The sequence below is a fragment of the Sphaerodactylus townsendi genome, linkage group LG02, assembly GCF_021028975.2.
Source record: "Sphaerodactylus townsendi isolate TG3544 linkage group LG02, MPM_Stown_v2.3, whole genome shotgun sequence".
Taxonomy (NCBI): domain Eukaryota; kingdom Metazoa; phylum Chordata; class Lepidosauria; order Squamata; family Sphaerodactylidae; genus Sphaerodactylus; species Sphaerodactylus townsendi.
Window position 1 is genome coordinate 122,132,020 of NC_059426.1, and position 13,365 is coordinate 122,145,384.

The 13,365-nt window shown below is 41.5% G+C and overlaps 1 protein-coding gene across 3 annotated transcripts in view; it reads left to right on the top strand.

Annotated features, from left to right (window-relative positions):
* Positions 1–11,009: 11,009 nt before the first annotated feature.
* PAPLN (papilin, proteoglycan like sulfated glycoprotein) overlaps positions 11,010–13,365 on the top strand; it is a 72,393-nt gene continuing 70,037 nt past the window's right edge. For 2 of the 3 annotated variants that reach the window (XM_048484434.1, XM_048484436.1), the window contains exon 1: positions 11,010–11,114. In XM_048484434.1, coding sequence (XP_048340391.1) covers positions 11,106–11,114 — 9 coding nt within the window. In that variant the 5' untranslated portion in view covers positions 11,010–11,105. The remainder of the gene's footprint in view (positions 11,115–13,365) is intronic. The other variant, XM_048484435.1, reaches the window with a different exon arrangement.

Here is a 13,365-nt window from a genome sequence, read left to right on the forward strand (position 1 = left end):
TTCAGTACTTATCAGAAGTTCTGATCATAGAGTTCCTGGCAATTCCTAGAGTTAGCAATTGCTAATATTGTAGTTCTAGGAATTGCCTGGAATTCTGTGGTTTCAACTTCCTGTAAGTAGATGAAGCCTCATTTTTCTTTTTAATTTTTCTCTCCAGGACAACTGCACCACTACCATCCCTTGGCTCCAGTTTCCATGCGTTGATCAGCTGAACATCATAGTGTTGCCAACTCTGGGTTGGGAAATACCCTGGAGATTTTTGTGTGGAGTCTGAGGAGAGTGGGATTTGTGGTGGGGAGGGACTTTAATGGGGTATAATTACTTAAAATCCACTTTACAAAGCAGCCATTTTCTCTGATCTGATCTCTGTCACCTAGAGTTCTGGTGTCATCCCAGGAGATCTCCAGCCACCACCTGGAGATTGACAATCCTACAGTACCAGCAAAGAAGATATGCAGTTGGCTGGCACTCCCACCATGAGCAGGCAAATGGGGGCACTAGTAGCTTAGGAATAGGTGGGGCTTCTTAATGACATTTAAGCCTGTGCTAGGAAAATAATATTATGGTTCAACTAATTTACAGGACCAGTGGCTTAACCTGTGAAATAGGGGTGACAACTTGCAGAAAGGTTGGGGGCAGGGATATGGTGAGCCCATCACATTCTCTATGCCACTGTGTTAATTCCTGGGAAAGCCTGGATAATTGCAGGCTTTATCTAGAGGTTGGCAATTCTACCTCTGCCATAGGCTGGCAAGGTTTGATATTGTTTCATAAGAGAACCCAAGAAAAGTTTGGCATGAGCTAAAGATCAGTGCCACATCAAGAATCAGAGTTGCTTTTTATCATTTTTGTGGCAGTTAGCAAGAGAAGATACAAAGGAACTGGTAGATAGCACAATACTGTATTTCGTTTGCATAATTTTAAGTGATTTGCATAATATACAAATCAGATCACCTGGCTTTGGAAAACTTTAATAAGAATCCTACCTAAAAATTAGCCATCAACGCCATGATGCTGGGATGTGAGAAAGTGAGCTCTTTCCTCCCCCCCCCCCCACAACATTTCTCCAGTTGAAGCCCCTCCTTTGGTACTTCATGAGAAGTATAATGCACCTACCTGTCTTTCTCCTTAGTATTCCCTCACCCCTTTCTATGCCACAGTCCTGATCCATATTTGTCCCTTTACACACAAGTTGCTTTCTAGGGGCAGATAACTTTAGTTCCATTCACAAACACATAGCATTTTCCTAACAGCCAGAAAAACAGCAAAGTTATATGACTCAGTGAAAGACATATTTTAAATTAGTAACTAATCGTATATGCTATTGTAACTGTATTTTTGTTCAGCTCCTTGTTTTCATGGCGTAGGTCCTGAACCACTTGGTTGACTTCCTCTGTCTGTTTTGTGTAGTAGATTTTTAGTTGCTCACCTTCAGCCAGCATAATCTCCATGTTTTTCACAAGAGCTTCCAGATTCTCCCAAGACATGTTATCTGGTCTGTCCTTGAGGCTTTCCCCACTCACCTTCTGCTGCGCGCCGCTCTCATGCCCCCTCAGCACGCGTCATTCCTGGCGCGCTCTCGGGGTTCCCCAAAAGGTGCCGTTTCTTCAGTGCCAGGAATGACACACACTGAGGTGGTGCAAGAGCGGCAGCATCGGGGCGGCTCCGTGGTTGCCACCCTTGCAAGTGGGGACTGCCGCTGGACCCTGCACTACTTTCCTGGAGTAGCGCGCAGCAGAAGGTAAGTGGGGAAAGCCCCCTTATTCACTCAACCAGACCCAAACGGGTGGGGGGTAGGTTGCTATATATTGGCTGTAAATTCATTTTAGTAATATTTTTATTGTTATGTTGTGGTTTTAATATTTGTAGGCTACAATGATTTGTACTTCGAAAATTGGAAGATTTTGGGCAAGAACCCTGCCACTGGTTTACCTACCAACAAATTCAAACACAATTTAGGAAAGACATGGAAGAATGGACAATTAACAAAAAACTGACGGACTTGGATAAAGTCCTACTAATAGAACCAAATAAGAGGCTTTCCAAATTATATAAGTTGTTATTGACTCTACAGACGGAAAAAGAAAATGTTACAGATGTAATGGTGAGGTGGGCACAGGATATTAAAAAACCAATAGAATATGAAGACTGGGAATTTAGTTGGCAAATTAACAATTGCCTTCAGCAAAGCCTAGGAGTTGAGAGAGAATTACCTTAAAATATACCAACAGTTGGTACTTGGACGCCAACAACACAACTTGCAAAAAAAAAATAACTAAAAAAATAACAACTCTAAAATGTTGGCATTGTCATAAAGTAAGAGGGTACCAAGGATACATATGTGGTGGTTTTGCCGTAGAAAATTAAAAAAGTTTCTGGATGGTCGTATGAATGAAAAGATATTGAAAATACAGATAGATTTTGCCCCGAAAGTCATATATATTGAATATAGGAATATGGCAGATTGCAAAAATAAATAGAGGATTTTCATTTTTATACATGACCACGGCAGCAAAAAAAACATTTTCATAGCAAAAAAATTGGAGAGGAGAAGGTCATTTAACGAAGGAAGAGTGGCTACTTAAAGTGTAACCTGTTTGCGCTGAAATTAGATAGATTATCAGTTAAGGTGGAAAGAATTACCCTGGAATAAATTTGAGAAGACATGGAATGATTATCTTCAGTACCTAGAAAAAGATAAGAAAAATACAGGATAACACAAATATCCCAAAGGAAAACTGAATTTAATGGTATATTAAACTATAATATGTATAGAAGATATGATGATAGTAAATTATGATATACATTAATAGCTAATCTGTAAATTTAACTGTATATCAACTCTTATTTGATGAAATTGAATTTTGCTTTTTTACTTAATTCTCAGACTCAGCCAAACCAATGAGGAAGTCTAAAAGTAGTAAAGATAAGAAACAAACCAAACTACTTGTTTATCAGAATGAAGGACAGCAATGAAGAAAATGATTTGGTAAAAGGGTTGGACTAGACCTTTTTTTGTTAGCTGTAATAGAGAAATAATGTATGAATAACTGTATGTATATTTTTAAACAATAAAATTATTGAATTGAAAATTGGAAGATTTTGACCTTTTCACATTTTTGTTTATTTGTTGGATTTTTATCCCACCATCTCCCATCAGAGGATCTATAGTTGGAATATTTGTGGGGGGCGGGGGGGGGGGGCTTACACTAAATGGAAGTACAGAATCAGAACTGAGCAAACGGGGGTTATTTTGGAGCTCTGGGCAGTTGAGGCTAGCCTTATTGGGACCCTTTAGGGTTCTGAAGGCAAGAGATGGTTTGCCATGGTGGCCTGTCTCTGCATAGCAACCGTGGACTTCCTTGTGGTTTCCCATCCAAATATGAGCCAGAGCCAACTTTGCTGATCTTCCAAGATCTGATGAGATCAGGCTAGCCTGGGCCATCCAGGTCAGGGCTTCCTTCCTATGCAGCAGGCAGTTAGCTACTTGCTGCAGTAAGAATTTATTTATTTATTTCATGTGTAAGAAAGTATTTAACTTTTAAATCTTTCTGATTTCAATGAGGCGTGTTATATTATCTCAAATGGAGCAATACTTAACTCACTCTCACTAAAGCCAAAGGCACTTTAAAGTTCTTGATTTTTGTTAGATGGTTTTCTATATGAGCTATTCTTAATGTATTCAGTTAATAAATGGGTAAATCTTACAAGTGGCTGCTTGAAACAACAATCTTTGACTGTTTTGCTAGGCAGCATTTGAGAATTTTCATCCCTTTTGTTGCTTGCTGCTTCGCAGTAAAAATAAATAGATTATCCAAGCAAAGAAGATTAGAAATGCTTTAGAGAAGGGAGGAGGAGGAGAATAGAAGACAGTGGGTATATAAAAGAGACAGCAGGGGGGTGAGCATTAGGCTTCTTGATTCTATATTACACAAAAGTGGCTTTTTTTATTCCCTTTGGGTTTGGGCGAGTGAACGAGGACGGACCAGAGATGTCTCAGGAGAAACTGGAAGCACTTGTGAAAGACATGGAGATTATGCTGGCTGAAGTGGAGCAACTGAAAATCCACTGCACAAAACAGACAGAGGAAGTCAACCAGGTGGTTCAGGACCTACGTCGTGAAAACAAGGAGCTGAGTCAGAAATATGAGTACATCTGTCGAGATCTGAAGGAAGCTAAAGAGACCATTGCTCAATTGCAGGACACCAAATTTGCCTTTGAGTCCAAGGAACGGCAAGCACAAAAGCTGAACCGACAGCTATGAAGTCTCAAGAGGAGTGTGTGTATGTTTGTGTGCATATTTCAGGGAACATGGCATTTCCTTGATGAACATCTGAGCAGTCTAAAGTCTTGGGGCACTGGATCGACAAACCATTGGACTGGCACTTTTAAAATGCCAATTACCAGCTCTTTTCCATGTTCTTAAGCAGTCTAGGGATTAGCATCATCAGTGGAGCTACAGGCAAGAGGTCGGTGCAAAGAGAGGTCTCTGAATTTTATCACTTTGAAAGGAGAATAGAACTCTCTGCATAAACATATGATGTCAAGTCACCACCAACTTGAAGCAACACCAGCAAAGGACTTTCACGGCAAGTGAAAAGCAGAGTTGGATTGCCATCACTTTCCCTGCAGAGTCTTCCTTAGTGGTCTCCTATTTAAGTACCAATGCTGCTTAGATTCCGAGATCTGACAAAATCATACAAGACCATGCCACCTTCCCATCCATAGATCTTTCTGCTAAAGATCAAAACTTAATGAGCAGAAATAGCTACAAAATCTATGCAATCTAACATGAAGTGTGCCCCAGGAAAAATGAAGGAAAAGAACCAATTATACTTCAAACTACAGAGAAGAAAGGGATTGGGTGGCTGTTTGGGTTTTTTCCCACCAATGAGATTCTTCAGAGAAGATGCTATCTGGACTATCATTGAGTGGTAGAATCATCAGGTTTCATCTTCTGGTATTTTGACAGTATTGGTGCCTGACTGATATGAGCATAAAAGGAAAGGTATCATATCAGCCTGAAGATTCTTGCTTGCTGCTGAGGATATGTGAGGCCAAGGATGGAAATATTTCAATTTCTTTTGCAAAACTGATTCAAAGTTTTGGTATTCAAACCAACCATCTGATGTTTTAAATGTATTTGCTGCATATGGACAACTGTATATGGTCCAGAAACATGTCTAAAATTGGGTAGAAAAGGAGATGGGGTATTATGCCATTTATTTTAAGCCTTTTACTTTAACAGGTTATCTCTTTTTAAAATTAGTCTGTTATGGAAATATGATTGCTTAAGATATTTTATTATAGAACAGCTCAGATACAGGTGGTCCCAATTTTGGACCAGGTGAATTGGAGTAGTGTTTTAGGTAGTGTTGCCAGGTCCCCCTGGCCACGAATTTGGAGAAGGTTTGCCAGATCCAGGTTGGGAAACTTCTAGAGATTTGGGGATGGAGCCTGGGGTGGGGGACACAGGGACTCAGTGGGGTACAATGTTATATAGTCCACCCTCCAAAGCATCCATTTTATCCAAGGGAACTATCTCTGTTGTCTGGAGGTGAGGTTTAATTCCAAAGATCCCCAAGTTCCATCTGGAGGCTGGTATTCCTACTTTTAGTATTTAGTTCACACTATTGGAATATTGAGCTTACTCTGGCTTTCCTACATTTCTATGGGGTCAAGAATTGCCTGGAGAATCTGAGGGTTGGGTAACGAATGAGGTTGTCTGAGGGGAAAAGATACAGTGCTGGACAGTAAGCATGGGATATGGCTGCCTGAAGAAGTCCTTGTTCTTTACAGTGTTAGCAAAGCAAGCGAGTCTGAAGTGTCTAGCCAACAGGTTGGAGGCTTCTTTCATACATCATTTGTGTCTGCATTGGAAATAGGATGTATCTTGACTGAGCATAAAGTAATATATGAGGCAAAGAGCTGAAAAAGCTTTGGTAATATTAATTTGTGGCATGTAAATCAGCAGCCAGATCTAATCTCATTTACTGCATGGCACTGGTAGGCATTTTATTCATATCTTACACATACACAAGGAGTTCCAAAAATCTACAAGGTTTTCACTTTTGAAGAAATAATTGTCTATTTGATGTTCAGCAGAAGTGCCTGAAGGGGAAGGAGAAGGGATAATTGAGAGTCATTATGCTTTTTTAAAGCCAAGAAAAGAAAGGATTGTTCAATTAGATGTTTTGACTTGCCTGCAGCTGAAAAAACGAAGCACCATGTCAACAGCTAAACGGAATCCTGCTTATAGAATGAATTTAGCCTAAGGCAAGTTGATCAAGACTTTGCCACTGGTTTTAAGGGAACATGGTAAGGCCTACAGGAAAATTATTGTTATTGTTACTGAAACAGGAAACACTCATCTCACTCTTACCTTACAAAACAGGTATTTTATGCTGTTTGCAGGTATTTGCAGTGTTTTTGAAGCTGCAAATTCACTGGCCAGAGTGGACAAAACAAATGTTTATACACCATGGGGAGCGAAAGGGTGTTTCACCATTTCTTTTTCACCTTTTTTTACCAATAGAAAACCCATAGACAAGCTGCTTGCCCACCCACTGTATGTCTTTAATACCAGCCATTCACTGAAATACCTAGAATGAGTTTATATCTGTCCAATGCATAAATCTACCAGCTGGTCTCCTGTTACACTGCCTCTTTATTTTTCTTAATGGGACAGCATCAGATTGGACTCAGTTCTAAGAAGTTTGCTGGCAATGGTTTTAATCACATTATCCGAAGCAAAGCCTTACACTTCTCTGTTGATGGTTATGCTTGCAGACCACTTGGTATTTCTATTCAGTTTTGCTGTGAATACTTTTTGCTTTGTGCTCACTGTAACTATGTTGTGCAGTCTTCCTGAGGGCCAAACTAGATGTTATATTTTTTGCAGCTGGGTCAAGGTTATCCCAATCCAAGTAATGTTTCCTTCAGTCATACAGCAACTGCAGGGAAAGACTTGAAACATTAATACTAGCACTCTTAACCTGGTTAGGTACTCTACCCGGAGCTAATGTAGCTGATAAGGCTACGGGACCTCTATTTTCTATTAATTTAATTTCAGTTGTCTCTGCTTCATCCATCCCACCACAGCTTTCAGTCAGCTGGCCAGATTCGCCAGGGTGGTACTTGGTTGGATGTTTATCAACAGATACAGCTGGGTGTCATCAGTGTACTTGTGACATTCTGACCCAAAACTCCAGACCAACTGGGCTAGAAGGCATTTACAGATAAAATAGAGGAGAGGATTGCTCCCTGAGAGACCCCCCACCCCAACATGTGACGTGATGAAGTTCTGTCCTCTAATGCTACACTCTGTCCTAACCCTGGAGAAAGGAGATCAGCCATCACAAGGCTGTTCCCCGGATACCAAGCGTTGGCAAGGCAATGAGTTAACAGTTCGTAATCAACTAAACCAAACACTATTATCGGATTGAGAAGTACCAGCAGGGATGGCCTGTCTGTGTGTATGGATGGGTCCCATGGATGGGACTGCCAGCTTCAGTCTGGGAAATACCTGGAGATTTGGGGGTGGAGGCTGAGGAGGGTGGGGTTTGGAGAGGAGATGGACTTCAGTGAGGTATAATGGCACAGAGTCTACCTTCCAAAGCAGCCAGTTTCTCCATGCAAACTAATCTCTGTTGTCTAGAGATCAGTGGTAATAGTGGGAGGTCTACAGCAACCCTACGCTAGCTCCATACCACTCCTTCCAACCATCTAATACACCTACAATTTAGTTATGATCTTAGGAGACAAGTGTCCTGTCAACAGGAAGTGCCCGATTTATTCAGTTACATCTCAGGCTTGCTTGGGTAAATTATCCTTTTGTTATCCTGATTTCCATAAACTAATAAATAATTCTGTCTTTCCCTCACTTTCGGTTTGTTCTTTTGACCTAAGCAGCTACCTTGTTTTATCTAACTCGCCCTTCCAGTCACTCAGATAATGGAAGAAAGTAGCTTCTTCCATTGGGCTGCATATCCACCAAACAAAGAAACTCCTCTAATGCTTGTTCCATGTTTTTGCCAATAAGGTATTAGTTGCAATAATTATATTTTCCTTTTTCTGTATTTTTTTCTGATGAGAGGCTCCTTGAGAGTTGGCTTTAAGATGGCCTTATTTTTTTCTGTTGTTTTGAAAAGGATCTAACCTGTTCTGAGGTACCTTTCACCTAGAACTTTTGCCCTACCTTCCAACTATAGCAAGCTTTGGTTTGTTTCATTTTGCTAAAGTGTCATGCTCTGGAATGAGCAATATGATGTGTGTGGCTCCTCTCTAAGACACAGCGAAAAACATCCCCTTTATTCTATCTCAAAGCAGTAATACAAGGTGGCTATGGATCCCGCCTCTTTGGCAGGAACATCTGTTAACTCTTCTGGTTGGAAGATACCCCTGTCACATAAATGATCTTCAGAATTTCTCTCCCCCCCCCCCCCCCCGCTTTACTGTTGCTCTTGCTGTCACCTCACGTGACTGAAAAACAGACAGCACCAGTGCTAGATGTTACAACTCACATTTCTGGAGATTCTTAGAATTGTCTTAATCTCTAGTGATTGTGATATAATGATTAATTGTGGAATACTAAATACATTTTAAGAGATCCCTTTAGTGATGATGAATTCAATCAAAAGGCCATCATAAGACGTGGACAATTTGCAGCTGTGAGTTACGAAGTTTCCACTTTGATGAAAAATGACTCCTAAGAAATTGTCTGGAGAATTAATGTTAATGTTCTTTTGTCCAAACAGCACACTGAAGATCCTTGTGCTGTGATAGATACTGCTGTCAAAGCCCCTTAAAAAAAAAAGATCTGCCCAGTCAATCAGATCTCCAACAGCCAGTCAGAAGCCCTGCTATGCAAGAACCCCATCTGGACCCACCCTGTTTCTAAAAAAATACTTGTCAGGCACTATGAAAGGTGGGGGTAGGTACCATGGTATCTACAGGCACCACTACGCTTGCCAATTCAGGGTTGAGAAGTTCCTGGAGATTGGGGGGGGGGGGGTTGTGGAGCCTGGGGAAGGCAGGATTTGGGAAGGGTTAGGACAGACCTGGGCATTATACGGCCCGCTGGCAACATCCAGCCCGCCGGATGACCCTGACTGGCCCGTATGACACACCTGGCCCTGGCCGAAGAGGACCTGTTTAGAACTGCGCTGCTCATTCTTCTGCTAACCCTCCCCCTTCTCCCCTCACCTTGCCACTGCGCCGGAAAGGGCCTCTGAGAAAGGCCACTCCCCTCGCACAGTGGCTTCTGGGGAGTTCCCCTCCTTTGAAAGCCCCGCAGAAGCCAGTTGCCTTGGCTGCCGGCTTCAAGTGGGGCTTTCGTGCCACTGCTTCTGTTGGGGAGTTTAGGCTTTAGAAGCCCCACAGAAGCCAGCGCTGCCTTGGCTGCGCTCTGCGGCTTAAAGTGCCTCACTCTGCCTTGTTGAGTTTGCTTTTGAAAGCCCCCCGCGATGAAGCCGGTTGCCTTGGCTGCTGGCTTCGGCGGGCTTCAAAGCTCAAAAGCTCTGCCTTGTTGTGGTTAAAGAAAGCTCTTGGTAGCCGCAACCAAGGCAACCTGCTTCGGCGGGGCTTTCAAAAGCACCAGTCGAAGAAAAAAGTAGGTCAAGGCACTTTAGTCTCTCACTTCTGCTTGATTGTCACAGTGGACAACTATGCAGGTAGGTTAAGCCTGTGATTCTTTGTGCCAAATAGTGTTGTATGCAGAACTGTTGCCACTGATTCCAAGTTGATCTGTTCACCTGTCTGTCACTTATCAGCCCCTATTATGCAGAATTGAGTTCAGCCTTTTGGCCCGGCCCTCCACAATATTTTCTGATTCTTATGTGGCCCCATGGAAAAAATAATTGCCCACTCCTGGGTTAGGATCTCAGTGGGGTATAATGCATACAATCCACCTTCCAAATCTGCTGTTTTTAACACTGGAACTGATCTCTGTGTTAATTCTGTGAGATCCCAAGACTGCACTTGGAGACTGCCAATCTCTGCATTTGTCCAACTTGCAATATTGTTTGATGCCTTTCATGAGCCCACGGACGTTACCAAAAGCTTTATCACATGGCTTTGTCCCTCTGCCCCACCCCACCCCAATGTGGTGTAGCCTGGTTTCCTCCAATAAGACAAGTAGGTAACTGGTCACCGTATATGAATCCTTTCCCGAAGGTGCTGTATGATTCCAACTGATCTTTAAATAGAAGTGCAATTAAAAATAAGAAGTTCAGATTATTCTGATTATTTGGATTTAAATCAGATAAGGAATGATGATTTGGGCTCATGCTATCTATATACTGTACTACCCAGCATCACTCCCATCAGCTTTGTGTGTGAACAGCGTAATTTATTTCCTAGCTGTTTTGTGCACAGGGATTTTAATTGTAAAATATGAATTAAAATAGGAAGGAATTCCTCAAACACTGGTTGGTCTATTGCTGTTTTAGATTTGTCTCTGCGTATTCTCCAGACTACTGCATTGCTGGGTCCCAAGGTTTGAATCACTTCATTGCACAGATGGATCTAACCATGAACAAGATTTGGGATTGTTTATGTTCCCAGCTTCAAAGTGTGGGAGGGGTGAGTTTGGATAAGGACTTTGGTGTAGACAAAGGAAATGTGGTTTTTAAAAACAGTGATTATTTAGACTTGGGGACTTTCATGGACACTAGAAACAATGGCTGCAATTATAGATGGTTCCAACTGTTTGTCTCTCCTACATGCCTTTTGATGTGCAGCCTGTGGCTAAAATAAAACTTGGTTAAGAACAACCCCACCCTAATAGCTCTCAGCAACTGATTGTGTTTTTAAAAGAGGCTCATGCTAAAGAACTGGAAATATTTCAAAACCTGGTTCTTCCATGTGTGCATGGTTACAATTCTGGCTTTCAAAAAGCAAAACAGGAAATCTGTGGAGGAACCTTTGTATCAGAAGGGGTTAAATGAAATCCAACTCTCCCTTTCCTGTGCAGTAAGGATTAGTAACCAAACAGAAAAGGGGTGGGGGGGCGGTGTTACAGTCACTGATTCAACTGGAAGTCTGGACATTTAAGTGGAGCTCCAGGGTGGTTTTGCTGCTTCTTGCTGTCATCTGCAAACAGGCACATGGGTCAGGTAAATCTTAGTTTTGTATTACGGGCTGTTTGGTCTTTGCCTTTCATAGTCCACATATCTAAGTGCCTTTGCTTCTGAAGGAACTCTGTTTTTAACTATGGGTGTATGTGCTTAAATCAGCCTGATAAAGTTTGAAAATGAGTGGGAAAGAAAGCACAGTGTTGAGTGAAGCCTTATAATTGCAGTTATTTGATTTACTGCAAGGTGTGGAGAAGGAAATCTCTTATCATAAATAAATGTTAACTTGTTTGGCGCTCTGCTCATTTCAGAATTTAAATGTAATCCGAGGTATAATGTTATTTGATGTGGTTTTAAGTTATTAGCTTGAACTATCTGTCTTTGCATTAGCAGATTTTGTATGAGAAGGATACTGATGAGGAAAAGTAACCCCAAATCATGGGATGATTACATCAGTAATTCAACTAGTTTCTATGCTGGTCTCCATAAATGTTCTTTTGGTTGAATGTGTATGCCTGGGTGCCTTAAGAGAACAACAGGAGTGCTTAATTCAGATTCTATCATCACTTGAAAATCCGGAGTTGTTCTTGAGTGGCACTGACTTGGCTTAGTTAGATGCAGCTTAACTCAGTTTATGATGGGTAGCATCATCCATCCAACTTGTTTCCATAAACTGATTTGTTTAAGCCATGAAGAAGGCAAAGGTAAAATGCTCATATAAACCAGCTTACAGATTCCGTTGAGCTCACCTACATGCACGCTTGATCGGTGAACAGTATCAACAGAAAGTTGTGTAGGGGTAGGAGCAGGTTTATCTCTGCCTTTTGCTTCATGGCAGTTGCAGTTACTAACAAGTCAACAGACCAGCAAAGAAAGTCTTCTTCAAATGAGTATCAACATGTCTTATACAAGGTCCAGCGAGACTGACACTGTCACATTTTTATTCCGCCATTGCTGGAGGAATTGAGGGGTGGTATATGTGATTTCCCCCTCTCGATTTTATCTGATCAAGGTCATCCAATGATTTTTATGACTAAATATGGATTTCAATCCTGGTCTCCCCACTCTGAAGTACTCTAGGCAATGTTCTACTCTGGACCTAAGTTCGATCTTAATGGAAATTGGTTTCAGGTAGCCAGCTCAAGGTGGACTGAGTTTTCCATCCTTTTGAGGTTGGTAAAATGAGTACCCAGCTTGCTGGGTATAAATTATAGATGTCTGGGGAAGGCAATGGCTATAAATAAAACTTTAATAAAACTTCATGATGTCGCGTCAACCCACAGGTCAGTAATGACATGGTGTTTGCACAGAGAACTACTTGTACCTTACCTCCCTAGTAACTCTAATGCCTACACTGTTTGAGTTATTTAAGAATTACTGCTATCTTTTTCTTGAAAGAGGCTGTACCTCTTTATTAGCAGCACAATATGCTGACATGCAACTAGTGTAGTTAGTCTTCAGCATTGGAGATGTGGCTCTGCATCTGTTGGATATTTGCCTAGCTGGGGGGAAATTTGCCTAGCTGGTGTTGACCCCAAGGTGATGGGAAAAGCAGATGCATGAAAATGTTGCAAAGTGTGCTTTTTTTTAGAACAGTACACGGAAGGGAAACTAGATCCTTTAAATAAATTATATCATATATTGAGTGCTTTCTGTAGTCCCTAAGCACTCTAGACTGTGTCCTGGAAGATCTATAAGGCAATTGGCACAGGGATGCTGGTTTGTGAACAAGGGGTTAGGATTGTGCCTTTCTGCAAGAGGGCATCTTGCCAGGCCACTGTACTTGTGTTGTCATTTTAGTATGTAATGAAGATCAGACTGGATATAAATGCCCAGAGAGCACACTGGGACACATTTTAGCAGCACAAATGGGATGTGATAGCAACAAGACTCTCTGAACACTGAAGCGATAGTTGTTTCTTGAACTAAAATAGTTTACAAATTTTGTGTACATAGCATCAAGGACAAGGTCATCAATTATGACTGTGCAGTTACAATCCTAAAAAGAAGAAGAAAAGCTAGAAAAAGCTTTCTTTTCTAGAATCTAGGATGTTTTTAGAATGTCAAAGGGCCACATGTGGGTCCCGAGCCACTGGGTGTTGCTGTTCTAAATGTTGCAGCCCTAGTTTATTTAAATGTGTAATGTCAACAAATAAGTCCCAGTTGTGTTATTTGGATAGGTGGTGAGTGAGTGATTTTAAAAAACTCTCCACGTGTTGCTGTTTCCTCTTCATCTCCTGGTTCAGATCAACAGACTAGCTGATAAAAGGAACGTGGTTTGGTTTCTTGATGA